General features: G+C 46.9%; 1 protein-coding gene across 4 annotated transcripts in view; it reads right to left on the bottom strand.

The window, feature by feature from the left end:
* SLC29A2 (solute carrier family 29 member 2) overlaps window positions 1-13,784 on the bottom strand; it is a 312,574-nt gene that overhangs the window by 118,066 nt on the left and 180,724 nt on the right. For all 4 annotated transcript variants that reach the window (XM_063945097.1, XM_063945098.1, XM_063945096.1 and 1 more), the window contains exon 5: window positions 2,372-2,514. In XM_063945097.1, coding sequence (XP_063801167.1) covers window positions 2,372-2,514 — 143 coding nt within the window. The remainder of the gene's footprint in view (window positions 1-2,371; window positions 2,515-13,784) is intronic.

The following is a 13,784-nucleotide window of genomic DNA, read 5'->3' as shown; positions in this document are numbered from 1 at the left end:
AGGGACCTGTGCACCCTTACCGGAAATCATGTCAAAATATGACTTCCCGGATGCGAATCCTTTTACCTATCTCCAGGTGAGACACTTTGTCTCGTCCTTAACGAGCACATCCCCATTCCAACCTCTCTCCACCCTGGAGTCCTATTGTTATCACAAACCGCTCGCTCGTGGAATCATCTCCCAACTGTATTCCCTTCTCCAGGTAGGGGATAAGATGACGACCCCGGCTTTTATACTCAAGTGGGAACAGGACCTTGGCCCGATACCGGATGACTATGATTGGTCAGATGTCTTTGCGGCTGCCGCAAAATCCTCGATTTCAACCCTAGTTAAGGAAAACGCATATAAAATCTTATATCGGTGGTATCTAGTCCCCTCTAGACTTCACAAAATGTTTCCCTCCTCTCAGCCTTTGTGCTGGAGAGGATGCGGCGGACATGGCTCTTTCCTCCACATATGGTGGACGTGCCCTAAAATCAAGCTATTCTGGGATTCAGTCGCACACCTGTTGAGTACAGTGCTCCAGACCCGGATATACAAAAGATCCTTGGTCCTTCCTGCTAGGCCTCCCCACTGCCAATGCACCCCCGAACTCCGGTAAACTACTGACACAGATCTTGAACGCGGCTAGATGCGCAATTGCCCTAAATTGGAAAAAGAGGGAGTCCCCCCCTATACAACAGATTATCAACAAAGTATGGTACTTCGCAAGCATGGAAAAAATCACTGCATACCTCCATAACAGATCTTTTCAGTTTCTTCAAATATGGGAACTATGGTTTGACTCACAGGCTCCCGCACAAGGAGTTCGACCCCCCGGGAGCTCGACGGCCCTCCTATTATGATTCCTGTACTCTCCTAGCATGACAAGTAGCTCAGAGGATATCCTCAACATATCCTTTCCGTGTTCCCCGAGTTGCACTTTCCATTTTGTACTAGCGCCCTGCGCGTAACCAGCGCAACACGGGGGCGTACCAGCGGCATCTCTCTAACCCTGTCCCCTCTCCCCCTTCTACTCTATTCCCTCCCCATCTCCCCTGTCTCTTTTTCTCGCCTTTCATGTTCTATCTCTTTAGTCTCTACCCTCCTACTGTCATAACCACGAACTTGTGTGTTGGTTCCCACCCATTTGAACAGTCTCTGTCTACCCTGAGGCATAACTCTTTGCTGTATCTTTGCATTGTGGGAACCACATGTTCCTTATTTTAAGGTTATATTTCTGCTATTGGTAATGTAATGTTAGACGGAACAGCCCACCCCAAGAAAGGGGGGAGGCTGCTGTAATGTTTGTAACCTGTAAAGTTTATACCCTGAAAATTAAAATAAACAATTTAAAAAAAAAAAATTACCCGCTTAGATAACCCTTTGGTTCCAGTAGGGCGAGGATTAGGTTTATGTTTAATCAAGGACTGATTTAATTGCTGTAACTGGGTTGACAGAGCATCAGCCCATGGTGGATTAACTAAAGGGGCAATATGTGTCTGTAATGGCACAGGAGGTCCCAGAGGGGGCGTAAGTCTTGTTACAAGCGTAGTCAGCATATTTGAAAATGCAGCACAAGGTGGATCTGCAACAGGTGCTGCGGGCTGACTAGGGGGGTGCAGAACACCCAGTACCTGAACCCGCAGCAGAAATGATTTCCTCAGGTAAATCCGTGGCGCCAGCACTGCATGATGCAGGAGCGTCTGTGGATTTTAAAAGAAAAAGTTTTTGTGGAGCAAGAGTTCCTTTCGTTGCTTCCACCTCCTAGCACAATTTTTCAAACTGGAGGGATAGGGGGGCGTGAAGAGGGAGGATCGAGCTGTGAATTTTTTTTTAAACAAATTAATTGTGCCACCTCAGGTCTGCAATCTTCACACCCCAGCTGTATAGCTCTCCAGTGTCCCCTAGTGGATGATAGAGAAATACAGATTTTTGTTTTTTTATTCCATCACTCAGAGCGGTTTACAGTGTATACATACATTAAGGCCAATGAAATATTAGATCATTTATAAAACAATATAAAACAACCTCCTCCTTCAGTTTCCACATATGTATAAGCCACACTATGTATTAATGATGACAAGATTGCATACCTGTTGGCCCAATTTGTCACTAAAACATAGATGAGTATTACTGGTGTGGAGAAGCAAGGGCAAACCTGTCTGCTTACACCCTGTGATAACAATTCCCCATACCTGCACATACACAGATGACTGATCAAGCTTGAAGCCTGCCATCTACATTGTGCTAATACAAAATATATTTAACGTACACGACCTCATGGTCTTAATGCAAATTCATAATTCCAACAGTGATCAAATGGAAATTAAAAGGTAGTTACTGTTCACTTAACAGCAGCTGGTTATGGAAACAAATTAGTCATAATTACCATTTATAAACCAAATAGTTGCCATTGTCAGATCGAAGAAGGTCTGGGCACCCATCTCAACTTCAACCACCAGGACAGCAGTGAAAATAAAGAGTGCCAGGATAGCCACCATACTGCCAGCTATGCGCACTTTTTCAGGGATGCTAGTGAAGAGAAAATGTGAAACTGTATTCTTCCAAACAGCATTTATGGAGTTTGTCGGAGCAATAAACAAGTACAGCTCCAATATTTGGGTAAAAACATGGAAACTATTACATAATGACATAGGATTAAGCACAAAATAGAAGCTATAGTTATGGAAAACATCAGAAGCGATAACACGGATTGCTCTACACATTACAAAAAGAGCTGTGATCAATCCCAGTAATGCCCCTTTCACACATGCGACCGGGAAATTGCTGGGCCTATCAGGCAGGCAAATTCCCGGGTCTCAGCACGACTTGGGTAAAGAGGAGGATTGTACCGGGTAGTTTGCTTTCACATATACCTGAAACCCGGGACAATGCAGGTTTTTGTTGCATGTGTTAAAAGATGTATAAATTAATTTAGCCCCACGCATAAAATGGGATCTGGTCACATGGTTGACAATGACCACATTGACATAGGTCATACGATGACTTGGAGTATGGTCAGAATTTCTGACACCTTGTAGTTGAAAGCCCCTAGTGGTATGGGTGCGTGGAGCTCCTTTAGGGTTTCCCATTTAGAGGAACCTTGGGGCTACTATTAATTCTGTAATTATAATCATGTATTGTGTCTGTCTTGCGATGGACACCATACACTCAGACACCTTCCGGTGATGGTTGCCATGAGCGGTTAGAGCACAAAAGAGGGTCCGCTCTGAAAGACTCCGCTACAACACAGCATCCATAGCATCTCATTGTGGTGTCGCTCAAAAGTTTATGCTTTTAATGCTCTCCGTGAGTGTGTGAAGGGCAAGCTGTGGAAGCAGGCTGCCGGCACTGTGATTCATGGCAGCTTGTGATCCTGGCCGTCAAGCACAAACTGCCAACTATTCTACCGCAGGCAAGATACACTGCCCCGGATACCCATGGAGTAACAAGTGCATTTACCAACTAGCCTTAAAAGGCTCACGCTATCACATCCATTGGGCAACGGATAAGCAACGCCTGGCACAATTAGAATCCACAGTGACCACCTCGATCATTGGACGTAGGAATTAATAACTTTGCAGGGGTCTGAAATTATGCACTATACTATCGGCATTGTGCTTCTAACAAAGTTGTTTAATTAGACCTAATTTATCACTAAACCAGGTTGATATTGAAATAAATATAGAGAAATATACCTGGAGGTTACAGACTTATTTTAAACGTAATTACATGCGTGAGATTTGCAGTTGAACTCCTATTTTATTCAGCTGTTTCACAGCAGGAGTAGTAGCTCCATTACCATTATGCTATTATATTTCTTATGTTGTCTTGTTATAAAGTGTGTGGTTTAAGGAGAAACCAATTGTGTGTTTTCTATTTCTGAACAGGTGAATATTGACACTATATTAATTGTCCAGTGCAGTCATTTTTATATAGGTCTTTGTTTAGGGCAGGCATTCCCAACCACGGTCCTCAAGGCACACCAACAGTGCAGGTTTTAGTGATGTCCAGGCTGCTGCACAGATGGTTAAATCAAAATAACTGAGCTACTAATTAAGTCACCTGTGCTGAAGCCTGGATATCTCTAAAACATGCACTGTTGGTGTGCCTTGATGACTGTGGTTGGAATGCCTGGTTTAGGGCTTCTACAATGTAGAACTCCGCGTACAGATTCAGATGGGGATTTCAAATGTTATCACCCCCGACCTCCCATCTAATGTGACGGGAGATCGCAGAGGGAGATATTCATTTGATGCACACTGTCGTGCCCATTAGTTTTGGGTTTAGCCGCGTAAAGTGGCTAAACCCGAATAAACTAAGAGGCGCGATCGGGAAAAGTGCCGTCGTACACAGATATACAAGTGCCACATCAAATTTGTGCGTCCTAGTCGCATTGTGTTGCAACCAAAACGCATTTTTGGAAAAGTATTTAATATATAATTTATACTGCGCTTGTGAGGTTGATAGCTGCTCCAATAAAATATACTAAGATTTTTGTGTCTAATAGAGAAGCGCTTTAGTTGATATTGAAACAAGCTCCTTGTTCCCATCTCCTCTGCTAATTCATAACTGAGGGATGATGGGGGATAGAGGGGGAGGAGCCTGTTTCACTTCTTAGATTATTTAAAGTGCCAGTTCCCTGTTAGCCACCATCACCACCCCACTGTCTTCAAGTTGTGCCAGTGCTCCCTAAGGCTTCCGAAAATAAGAATTTACTTACCGATAATTCTATTTCTCGGAGTCCGTAGTGGATGCTGGGGTTCCTGAAAGGACCATGGGGAATAGCGGCTCCGCAGGAGACAGGGCACAAAAAGTAAAGCTTTATGATCAGGTGGTGTGTACTGGCTCCTCCCCCTATGACCCTCCTCCAAGCTTCAGTTAGGATACTGTGCCCGGACGAGCGTACACAATAAGGAAGGATTTATGAATCCCGGGTAAGACTCATACCAGCCACACCAATCACACCGTACAACCTGTGATCTAAACCCAGTTAACAGTATGATAACAGAGGAGCCTCTGAAAGATGGCTCCCTACAACAATAACCCGATTTAGGTAACAATAACTATGTACAATTATTGCAGATAATCCGCACTTGGGATGGGCGCCCAGCATCCACTACGGACTCCGAGAAATAGAATTATCGGTAAGTAAATTCTTATTTTCTCTATCGTCCTAGTGGATGCTGGGGTTCCTGAAAGGACCATGGGGATTATACCAAAGCTCCCAAACGGGCGGGAGAGTGCGGATGACTCTGCAGCACCGAATGAGAGAACTCCAGGTCCTCCTTAGCCAGGGTATCAAATTTGTAGAATTTTACAAACGTGTTCTCCCCCGACCACGTAGCCGCTCGGCAGAGTTGTAATGCCGAGACCCCTCGGGCAGCCGCCCAAGAAGAACCCACCTTCCTTGTGGAGTGGGCATTTACCGATTTTGGCTGTGGCAGGCCTGCCACAGAATGTGCAAGCTGAATCGTACTACAAATCCAGCGCGCAATAGTCTGCTTAGACGCAGGAGCGCCCAACTTGTTGGGAGCATATAGTATAAACAGTGAGTCAGATTTCCTGACTCCAGCTGTCCTTGAAATGTATATTTTTAAAGCTCTGACAACGTCCAACAACTTGGAGTCCTCCAAGTCGCTTGTAGCCGCAGGCACTACAATAGGCTGGTTCAGATGAAATGCTGACACCACCTTAGGGAGAAAATGCGGACGAGTCCGCAGTTCTGCCCTGTCCGAATGGAAAATCAGATATGGGCTTTTGTAAGATAAAGCTGCCAGTTCTGACACTCTCCTGGCCGAAGCCAGGGCTAGTAGCATGGTCACTTTCCATGTGAGATATTTCAAATCCACATTTTTTAGTGGTTCAAACCAATGAGATTTGAGAAAGTCCAAAACAACATTGAGATCCCACGGTGCCACTGGAGGCACCACAGGGGGCTGTATATGCAGTACTCCCTTAACAAAGGTCTGTACTTCAGGAACTGAAGCCAATTCTTTCTGGAAGAAAATCGACAGGGCCGAAATTTGAACCTTAATAGATCCCAATTTGAGACCCATAGACAATCCTGATTGCAGGAAATGTAGGAATCGACCCAGTTGAAATTCCTCCGTCGGAGCACTCCGATCCTCGCACCACGCAACATATTTTCGCCAAATGCGGTGATAATGTTGCGCGGTTACTTCCTTCCTTGCTTTAATCAAGGTAGGAATGACTTCTTCCGGAATGCCTTTTCCCTTTAGGATCCGGCGTTCAACCGCCATGCCGTCAAACGCAGCCGCGGTAAGTCTTGAAACAGACAGGGACCCTGCTGAAGCAGGTCCCTTCTCAGAGGTAGAGGCCACGGATCCTCCGTGATCATCTCTTGAAGTTCCGGGTACCAAGTCCTTCTTGGCCAATCCGGAGCCACTAGTATCGTTCTTACGCCTCTTTGCTGTATAATTCTCAATACTTTTGGTATGAGAGGCAGAGGAGGAAACACATACACCGACTGGTACACCCAAGGCGTTACCAGCGCGTCCACAGCTATTGCCTGCGGATCTCTTGACCTGGCGCAATACCTGTCCAGTTTTTTGTTGAGGCGAGACGCCATCATGTCCACCATTGGTCTTTCCCAACGGGTTACAAGCATGTGGAAAACTTCTGGATGAAGTCCCCACTCTCCCGGGTGAAGGTCGTGTCTGCTGAGGAAGTCTGCTTCCCAGTTGTCCACTCCCGGGATGAACACTGCTGACAGTGCTATCACATGATTCTCCGCCCAGCGAAGAATCCTTGCAGCTTCTGCCATTGCACTCCTGCTTCTTGTGCCGCCCTGTCTGTTTACATGGGCGACTGCCGTGATGTTGTCCGACTGGATCAACACCGGTTTTCCTTGAAGCAGAGGTTCTGCCTGGCTTAGAGCATTGTAGATTGCTCTTAGTTCCAGAATGTTTATGTGAAGAGACGTTTCCAGGCTCGACCACACGCCCTGGAAGTTTCTTCCTTGTGTGACTGCTCCCCAGCCTCTCAGGCTGGCGTCCGTGGTCACCAGGATCCAATCCTGTATGCCGAATCTGCGGCCCTCCAATAGATGAGCACTCTGCAACCACCACAGAAGAGATACCCTTGTCCTTGGAGACAGGGTTATCCGCTGGTGCATCTGAAGATGCGACCCTGACCATTTGTCCAGCAGATCCCTCTGGAAAACTCTTGCGTGGAATCTGCCGAATGGAATTGCTTCGTAAGAAGCCACCATTTTTCCCAGGACTCTTGTGCATTGATGTACAGACACCTTTCCTGGTTTTAGGAGGTTCCTGACAAGTTCGGATAACTCCTTGGCTTTTTCCTCCGGGAGAAAAACCTTTTTCTGAACCGTGTCCAGAATCATCCCTAAGAACAGCAGACGTGTTGTCGGAATTAACTGGGATTTTGGAATATTCAGAATCCACCCGTGCTGCTTTAGCACTTCTTGAGACAGTGCTAGTCCCATCTCTAGCTGTTCTCTGGACCTTGCCCTTATTAGGAGATCGTCCAAGTATGGGATAATTAATACGCCTTTTCTTCGAAGAAGAATCATCATCTCGGCCATTACCTTGGTAAAGACCCGAGGTGCCGTGGACAATCCAAACGGCAGCGTCTGAAACGGATAGTGACAGTTCTGTACGACGAACCTGAGGTACCCCTGGTGTGAGGGGTAAATTGGAACGTGGAGATACGCATCCTTGATGTCCAAGGATACCATAAAGTCCCCTTCTTCCAGGTTCGCTATCACCGCTCTGAGTGACTCCATCTTGAACTTGAACTTTTTTATGTACAGGTTCAAGGATTTCAGATTTAGAATAGGTCTTACCGAGCCATCCGGCTTCGGTACCACAAATAGAGTGGAATAATACCCCTTTCCTTGTTGTAAAAGGGGTACCTTGACTATCACCTGCTGAGAGTACAGCTTGTGAATGGCTTCCAAGACCGTCACCCTGTCGGAGGGGGACGTTGGTAAAGCAGACTTCAGGAAACGGCGAGGTGGAGACGTCTCTAGTTCCAACCTGTAACCCTGAGATATTATCTGCAGGATCCAGGGATCCACCTGCGAGTGAGCCCACTGCGCGCTGAAATTCTTGAGACGACCCCCCACCGCTCCCGAGTCCGCTTGAGAAGCCCCAGCGTCATGCTGAGGCTTTTGTAGAAGCGGGGGAGGGCTTCTGTTCCTGGGAAGGAGCTGCCTGTTGCAGTCTCTTCCCCTTTCCTCTGCCTCGTGGCAGATATGAATATCCCTTTGCTCTCTTGTTTTTAAAGGAACGAAAGGGCTGCGGCTGAAAAGTCGGTGTCTTTTTCTGTTGGGGAGTGACTTGAGGTAAAAAGGTGGATTTCCCGGCTGTAGCCGTGGCCACCAAATCCGATAGACCAACACCAAATAACTCCTCCCCTTTATACGGCAAAACTTCCATATGCCGTTTTGAGTCCGCATCACCTGACCACTGTCGCGTCCATAAACTTCTTCTGGCCGAAATGGACATAGCACTTACCCGTGATGCCAGTGTGCAAATATCCCTCTGTGCATCACGCATATAAAGAAACGCATCCTTTATTTGCTCTAAAGACAGTAAAACATTGTCCCTATCCAGGGTATCAATATTTTCAATCAGGGACTCTGACCAAGCTACCCCAGCACTGCACATCCAGGCTGTCGCTATAGCTGGTCGTAGTATAACACCTGTATGTGTGTATATACTTTTTTGGATATTTTCCATCCTCCTATCTGCTGGATCTTTAAGTGCGGCCGTCTCAGGAGAGGGTAACGCCACTTGTTTTGATAAGCGTGTGAGCGCCTTGTCCATCCTAGGAGGTGTTTCCCAGCGCGCCCTAACCTCTGGCGGGAAAGGGTATAAAGCCAATAACTTCTTTGAAATTAGCAGTTTTTTATGGGGGCAACCCACGCTTCATCACACACCTCATTTAATTCATCTGATTCAGGAAAAACTATAGGTAGTTTTTTCACACCCCACATAATACCCTGTTTTGTGGTACCTGTAGTATCAGCAATATGTAACGCCTCCTTCATTGCCAAAATCATATAACGTGTGGCCCTACTGGAAAATACGGTTGATTCGTCACCGTCGCCACTGGAATCAGTGCCTGTGTCTGGGTCCGTGTCGACCGACTGAGGTAACGGGCGTTTTACAGCCCCTGACGGTGTTTGAGGCGCCTGGACAGGTGCTGATTGATTGTCCGGCCGTCTCATGTCGTCAAACGACTGCTTTAGCGTGTTGACACTATCCCGTAATTCCATAAATAAAGCCATCCATTCTGGTGTCGACTCCCTAGGGGGTGACATCCCCATATTTGGCAATTGCTCCGCCTCCACACCAATATCGTCCTCATACATGTCGACACACACGTACCGACACACAGCAGACACACAGGGAATGCTCTTAAAGAAGACAGGACCCCACTAGCCCTTTGGGGAGACAGAGGGAGAGTTTGCCAGCACACACCAAAAGCGCTATATATGACAGGGATAGCCTTATAATAAGTGCTCCCTATATAGCTGCTTTAATATATATAATTTTGCCACAATTTTGCCCCCCCTCTCTTGTTTTACCCTGTTTCTGTAGTGCAGTGCAGGGGAGAGCCTGGGAGCCTTCCTGACCAGCGGAGCTGTGTGAGGAAAATGGCGCTGTGTGCTGAGGAGATAGGCCCCGCCCCTTTTTCGGCGGGCTCGTCTCCCGCTCTTTAACGGATTCTGGCAGGGGTTAAATATCTCCATATAGCCCCCGGAGGCTATATGTGAGGTATTTTATGCCAAAAAATAGGTTTACATTGCTTCCCAGGGAGCCCCCCCCCAGCGCCCTGCACCCTCAGTGACTGCCGTGTGAAGTGTGCTGAGAGCAATGGCGCACAGCTGCAGTGCTGTGCGCTACCTTAAGAAGACTGAGGAGTCTTCTGCCGCCGATTCTGGACCTTCTTCTCTTTTCAGCATCTGCAAGGGGGCCGGCGGCGAGGCTCCGGTGACCATCCAGGCTGTACCTGTGATCGTCCCTCTGGAGCTAATGTCCAGTAGCCAAAGAAGCCAATCCATCCTGCACGCAGGTGAGTTCACTTCTTCTCCCCTAAGTCCCTCGTTGCAGTGATCCTGTTGCCAGCAGGACTCACTGTAAAATAAAAAACCTAAGCTAAACTTTTCTAAGCAGCTCTTTAGGAGAGCCACCTAGATTGCACCCTTCTCGGACGGGCACAAAAACCTAACTGAGGCTTGGAGGAGGGTCATAGGGGGAGGAGCCAGTACACACCACCTGATCATAAAGCTTTACTTTTTGTGCCCTGTCTCCTGCGGAGCCGCTATTCCCCATGGTCCTTTCAGGAACCCCAGCATCCACTAGGACGATAGAGAAAAAAGGATTTATCGGTAAGTACGAAAATCCTCCTTTCTGTCAGCCACTAGGGGACACTGGCAAAACTTCAAGACTGTGGGGACGTCCTAAAGTTCCCCTCCTGGGCGGGAGCTCGCTGAGGAACTTGCAAAACAAGACGACCAAACCGCGAAGATAAAGCAGCAAAATTATCAAACTTGTAGAATTTAGCAAATGTATGAATACTGGACCAAGTGGCTGCTTGACAGAGTTGAGATGTGGTAGTCCTCCTACTAGCGGTCCACGAGTTGAGATGTGGTAGTCCTCCTCCTAGCGGCCCACGAAGACCCACTACGTACAGTGGGCAGCAATGGCTACTGGCGGTCACCTAGACTGGTGGAGATAGGCCTGACGAATACTTCACTTAATCCAGAGGGCCAAGGTCTGCTTAGTAGCCGGCCACCTGCAACGAGTGACATCATAAAGCATCAGACTTCCTGAAAGGCACATCGGCTCTACGTAAATCTTCAAGGTTCCCACTACATCCAGAGAAGGTGGTGTCCCAGAATTGTCCTGCAAAGATGGAACCATAATAGGCTGATTGATATGAAAAGCACACATGACCTTGGGAAAGAAAGAAGCCCGATCAGGATGAAAAATCAAAAAGGGAGGACTGGCTAGTAGAAAAACTGTCTTCCAAGTAAGATATCTAAGGTCGGCTTCTTCCAAAAGGTTCAAAATAGGCTGACTGTAGAAATTCCAGCACCAGATTTAAATCCCAAGGAGCTGTAGGTGGAACAAATGGAGGTTGTACCCGTAGGACCCCTTGTAGAAAGATCTGCACATCTGCCAGGAGCGCTAGGCGTTTCTGAAAAAAGATCGATAACGCAGATACCTGAACCTTCCGGGTTCCTAGACGAAGTCCGCAATCCAATCCTGTTTGAAGAAACCGTAAAGATCCGTGAGAGACTAAAAGAATCCTCTGCGATCACACCAAACTATATAGGATCGCCAGATGCAATGGTAATGGGCTGCCGTAATCGAGGAGGAAGAGGACAAGGATCGTCCGCAAAAAGACAGCGCAGGTCCGAATACCAAGCCCTCCGAGGCAAATCTGGTGCCACCAGGATCACCGTGATTGACTCCCTTTTGAGTCTCTTGAGAATTCGAGACAATAGAGGGAACAGGAAACACGTAAACTAGGTCGCAGGGCCAGAGCGTCCACAGCATCTGCTTGAGGATCCCGGGTTCTGGAGATGTATTTGGAAGCGGATGATTGAGACAGGATGCCATGAGATCCATGTCTGGACACCCCCAGCGTTGTATCAGATCGTTGAACATCTCCGGGTGAAGTGCCCATTCTTGGGGAGGAAGTAATCTAGGTATGGTATTTTTGTAATTCCCAATAATCTGAGGTGAGCAATCATCACGGACATGACCTTGGTAAACACTCTGGGTGCTGTGGACAGTCCGAATGGTAAGGCTCTGAACTGAAAATTATCCTGTTGAATCGCGAACCTGAGAAACACTTGGTGAGGTTCCCAGATCGGAATGTGGAGATATGCATCCTTGGTGTCCAGAGATATAATTAATTTCTTGGGTTCCAGGCTCGAAATCACTGAGTTGAGCAACTCCATCTTGAACGGGTAAGGACAGAAACTGATTTAATGATTTCAGGTTCAGGATTGGCCTTACCGTAAAGTCTGGTTTTGGAACTACGAAAAGATTTGAATAGTAACCCTTTTTCCGTTGACTCAGTGGAACTAGGCATTAGTACAGCTGATTCTACTAAGGTCCGTATTGCTCCTTGAAGGGCTAGACATTTGTCCAGAAGTATGGGAAGACTTGTCGTAAAATATTTCTTTGGCGGTAAAATTTAGAAATCTAACTTGTACCATTGGGAGATGATGTTGCAAATCCAAGCATTGTCGGATATTTTGAACCAGGCATCCTGAAAATTTCAAAGCCGCGCTCCCACCATAGCTGGGCTCCGGTGGGAAGGGAGACCATCATGCCATAGTCTTTTCTGCAGGCTTTGGGTATGGACGACTAGCAGCGAGTGGTTGCTTGCCGCGACTTCTACCTCGCAAGGGTGTAGCTCTTTCGCGCCCTCTAAAAGGTTGCAAGGAACGAAAGGAGGTTCCAGTAGAAGAGCATTTAGATGGTGGTGGAAGGGTCGGTAAGAAGGTAGATTTACTACCCGTAGCTTGTACAATTAACGTGTCTAGTTCTTTTCCAAAATAGAATGTGACCTGTAAACGGAAGTGCCTCCACCGCTCTTTCTGACTCCGTATCTACTTGCCATGACCTCAAGCCAAAGGGCTCTTCTGGCTGCAATAGTTGCTGCGGAGATCCTCGAGTTAACTTGTCCGATATCTGTAGCCTCTTCTCCTAAGTATATAACCGATCCTTTAATGTGTTCCGCTAGGATAACTAAGTCTTCTAACAGAACTCCCTCTTGTAAATAAGTGGTCCAATGCTCCACTGCCTTGTTCACCCAGGAACTAACCAAGGTTGGTTGAAGTGCGACACCAGCGGCCGAATAGATGGACATGGTGACCAACTTCCTGTCAGAAGGGTCTTTCAAAGAAGTTGCACCCGCAACAGGTAATTCAGTCTTCTTTGACAACCTGGAGAGAGAGGAGTTCACTCAAGATGACTTTTCCCATTTATGAGTCATTATTATTATTATCCTTTATTTATATGGCGCCACAAGGGTCCCGCAGCGCGCAATTACAGAGTACATAAACAAATAATCAAACAGGAAAAAAGCAACTTACAGTTGACGACAATATAGGACAAGTACAGGGTAAATAAACATAGCTACATCAGCAGATGACACTGGAATAAGTATCAGGTGGCAGAAGACTGCTGGATTTGGTGCAGCTGAAGATGATTAAAGTAAGAAAAGGGTAAGCACATGAGGGAAGAGGGCCCTGCTCGTGAGAGCTTACATTCTAAAGGGGAGGGGTAGACAGACAGGGGTGAGACAGATGGGGTCATAGCTGATGGAAACTGATAAATACTGAGGAATCTTTTGGGCATCTGAAATAGCTTGTCCGGGTTTTTCCAAGCCTCCGTCAGCTGATCATCCATTTTCTTTGAAAAAGGGTAAGTGACTGAAGAACGTTTTTTTTCTACCAAATAACGCAGTATTTGGTGACTCCAGTGTTGTAGTCTCAGAAATGTTCAAAACTGGTCTTATAGTTAAAATAAGAGGTTCAACTCCATGAGAAGGTTCATGTAGAACGTAGTCATCTGAGTCACCCAACTCACGATCGTCCTCCTCAGCTTCGTCCTGAGAGAAGTTCTTTTCCGGATTCATCGGACTGAAGAGTTAAGGGCACTGGACGTTTCTTAGCCTTGGACACTGTCTGCGGCTATTTACTGGACAAGTCCAAGCGTTTTATGAGACTCTCAACTGACCTAGATAATCCTGACACCCAAGGTGGTTCTGTAGCAATAGAAGGTACATCA

The sequence above is a fragment of the Pseudophryne corroboree genome, chromosome 11 (genome assembly GCF_028390025.1).
Source record: "Pseudophryne corroboree isolate aPseCor3 chromosome 11, aPseCor3.hap2, whole genome shotgun sequence".
Lineage (NCBI taxonomy): Eukaryota > Metazoa > Chordata > Amphibia > Anura > Myobatrachidae > Pseudophryne > Pseudophryne corroboree.
Note: the sequence above shows the minus strand (reverse complement) of the source record. Positions and strands in the feature narration are given on the sequence as shown.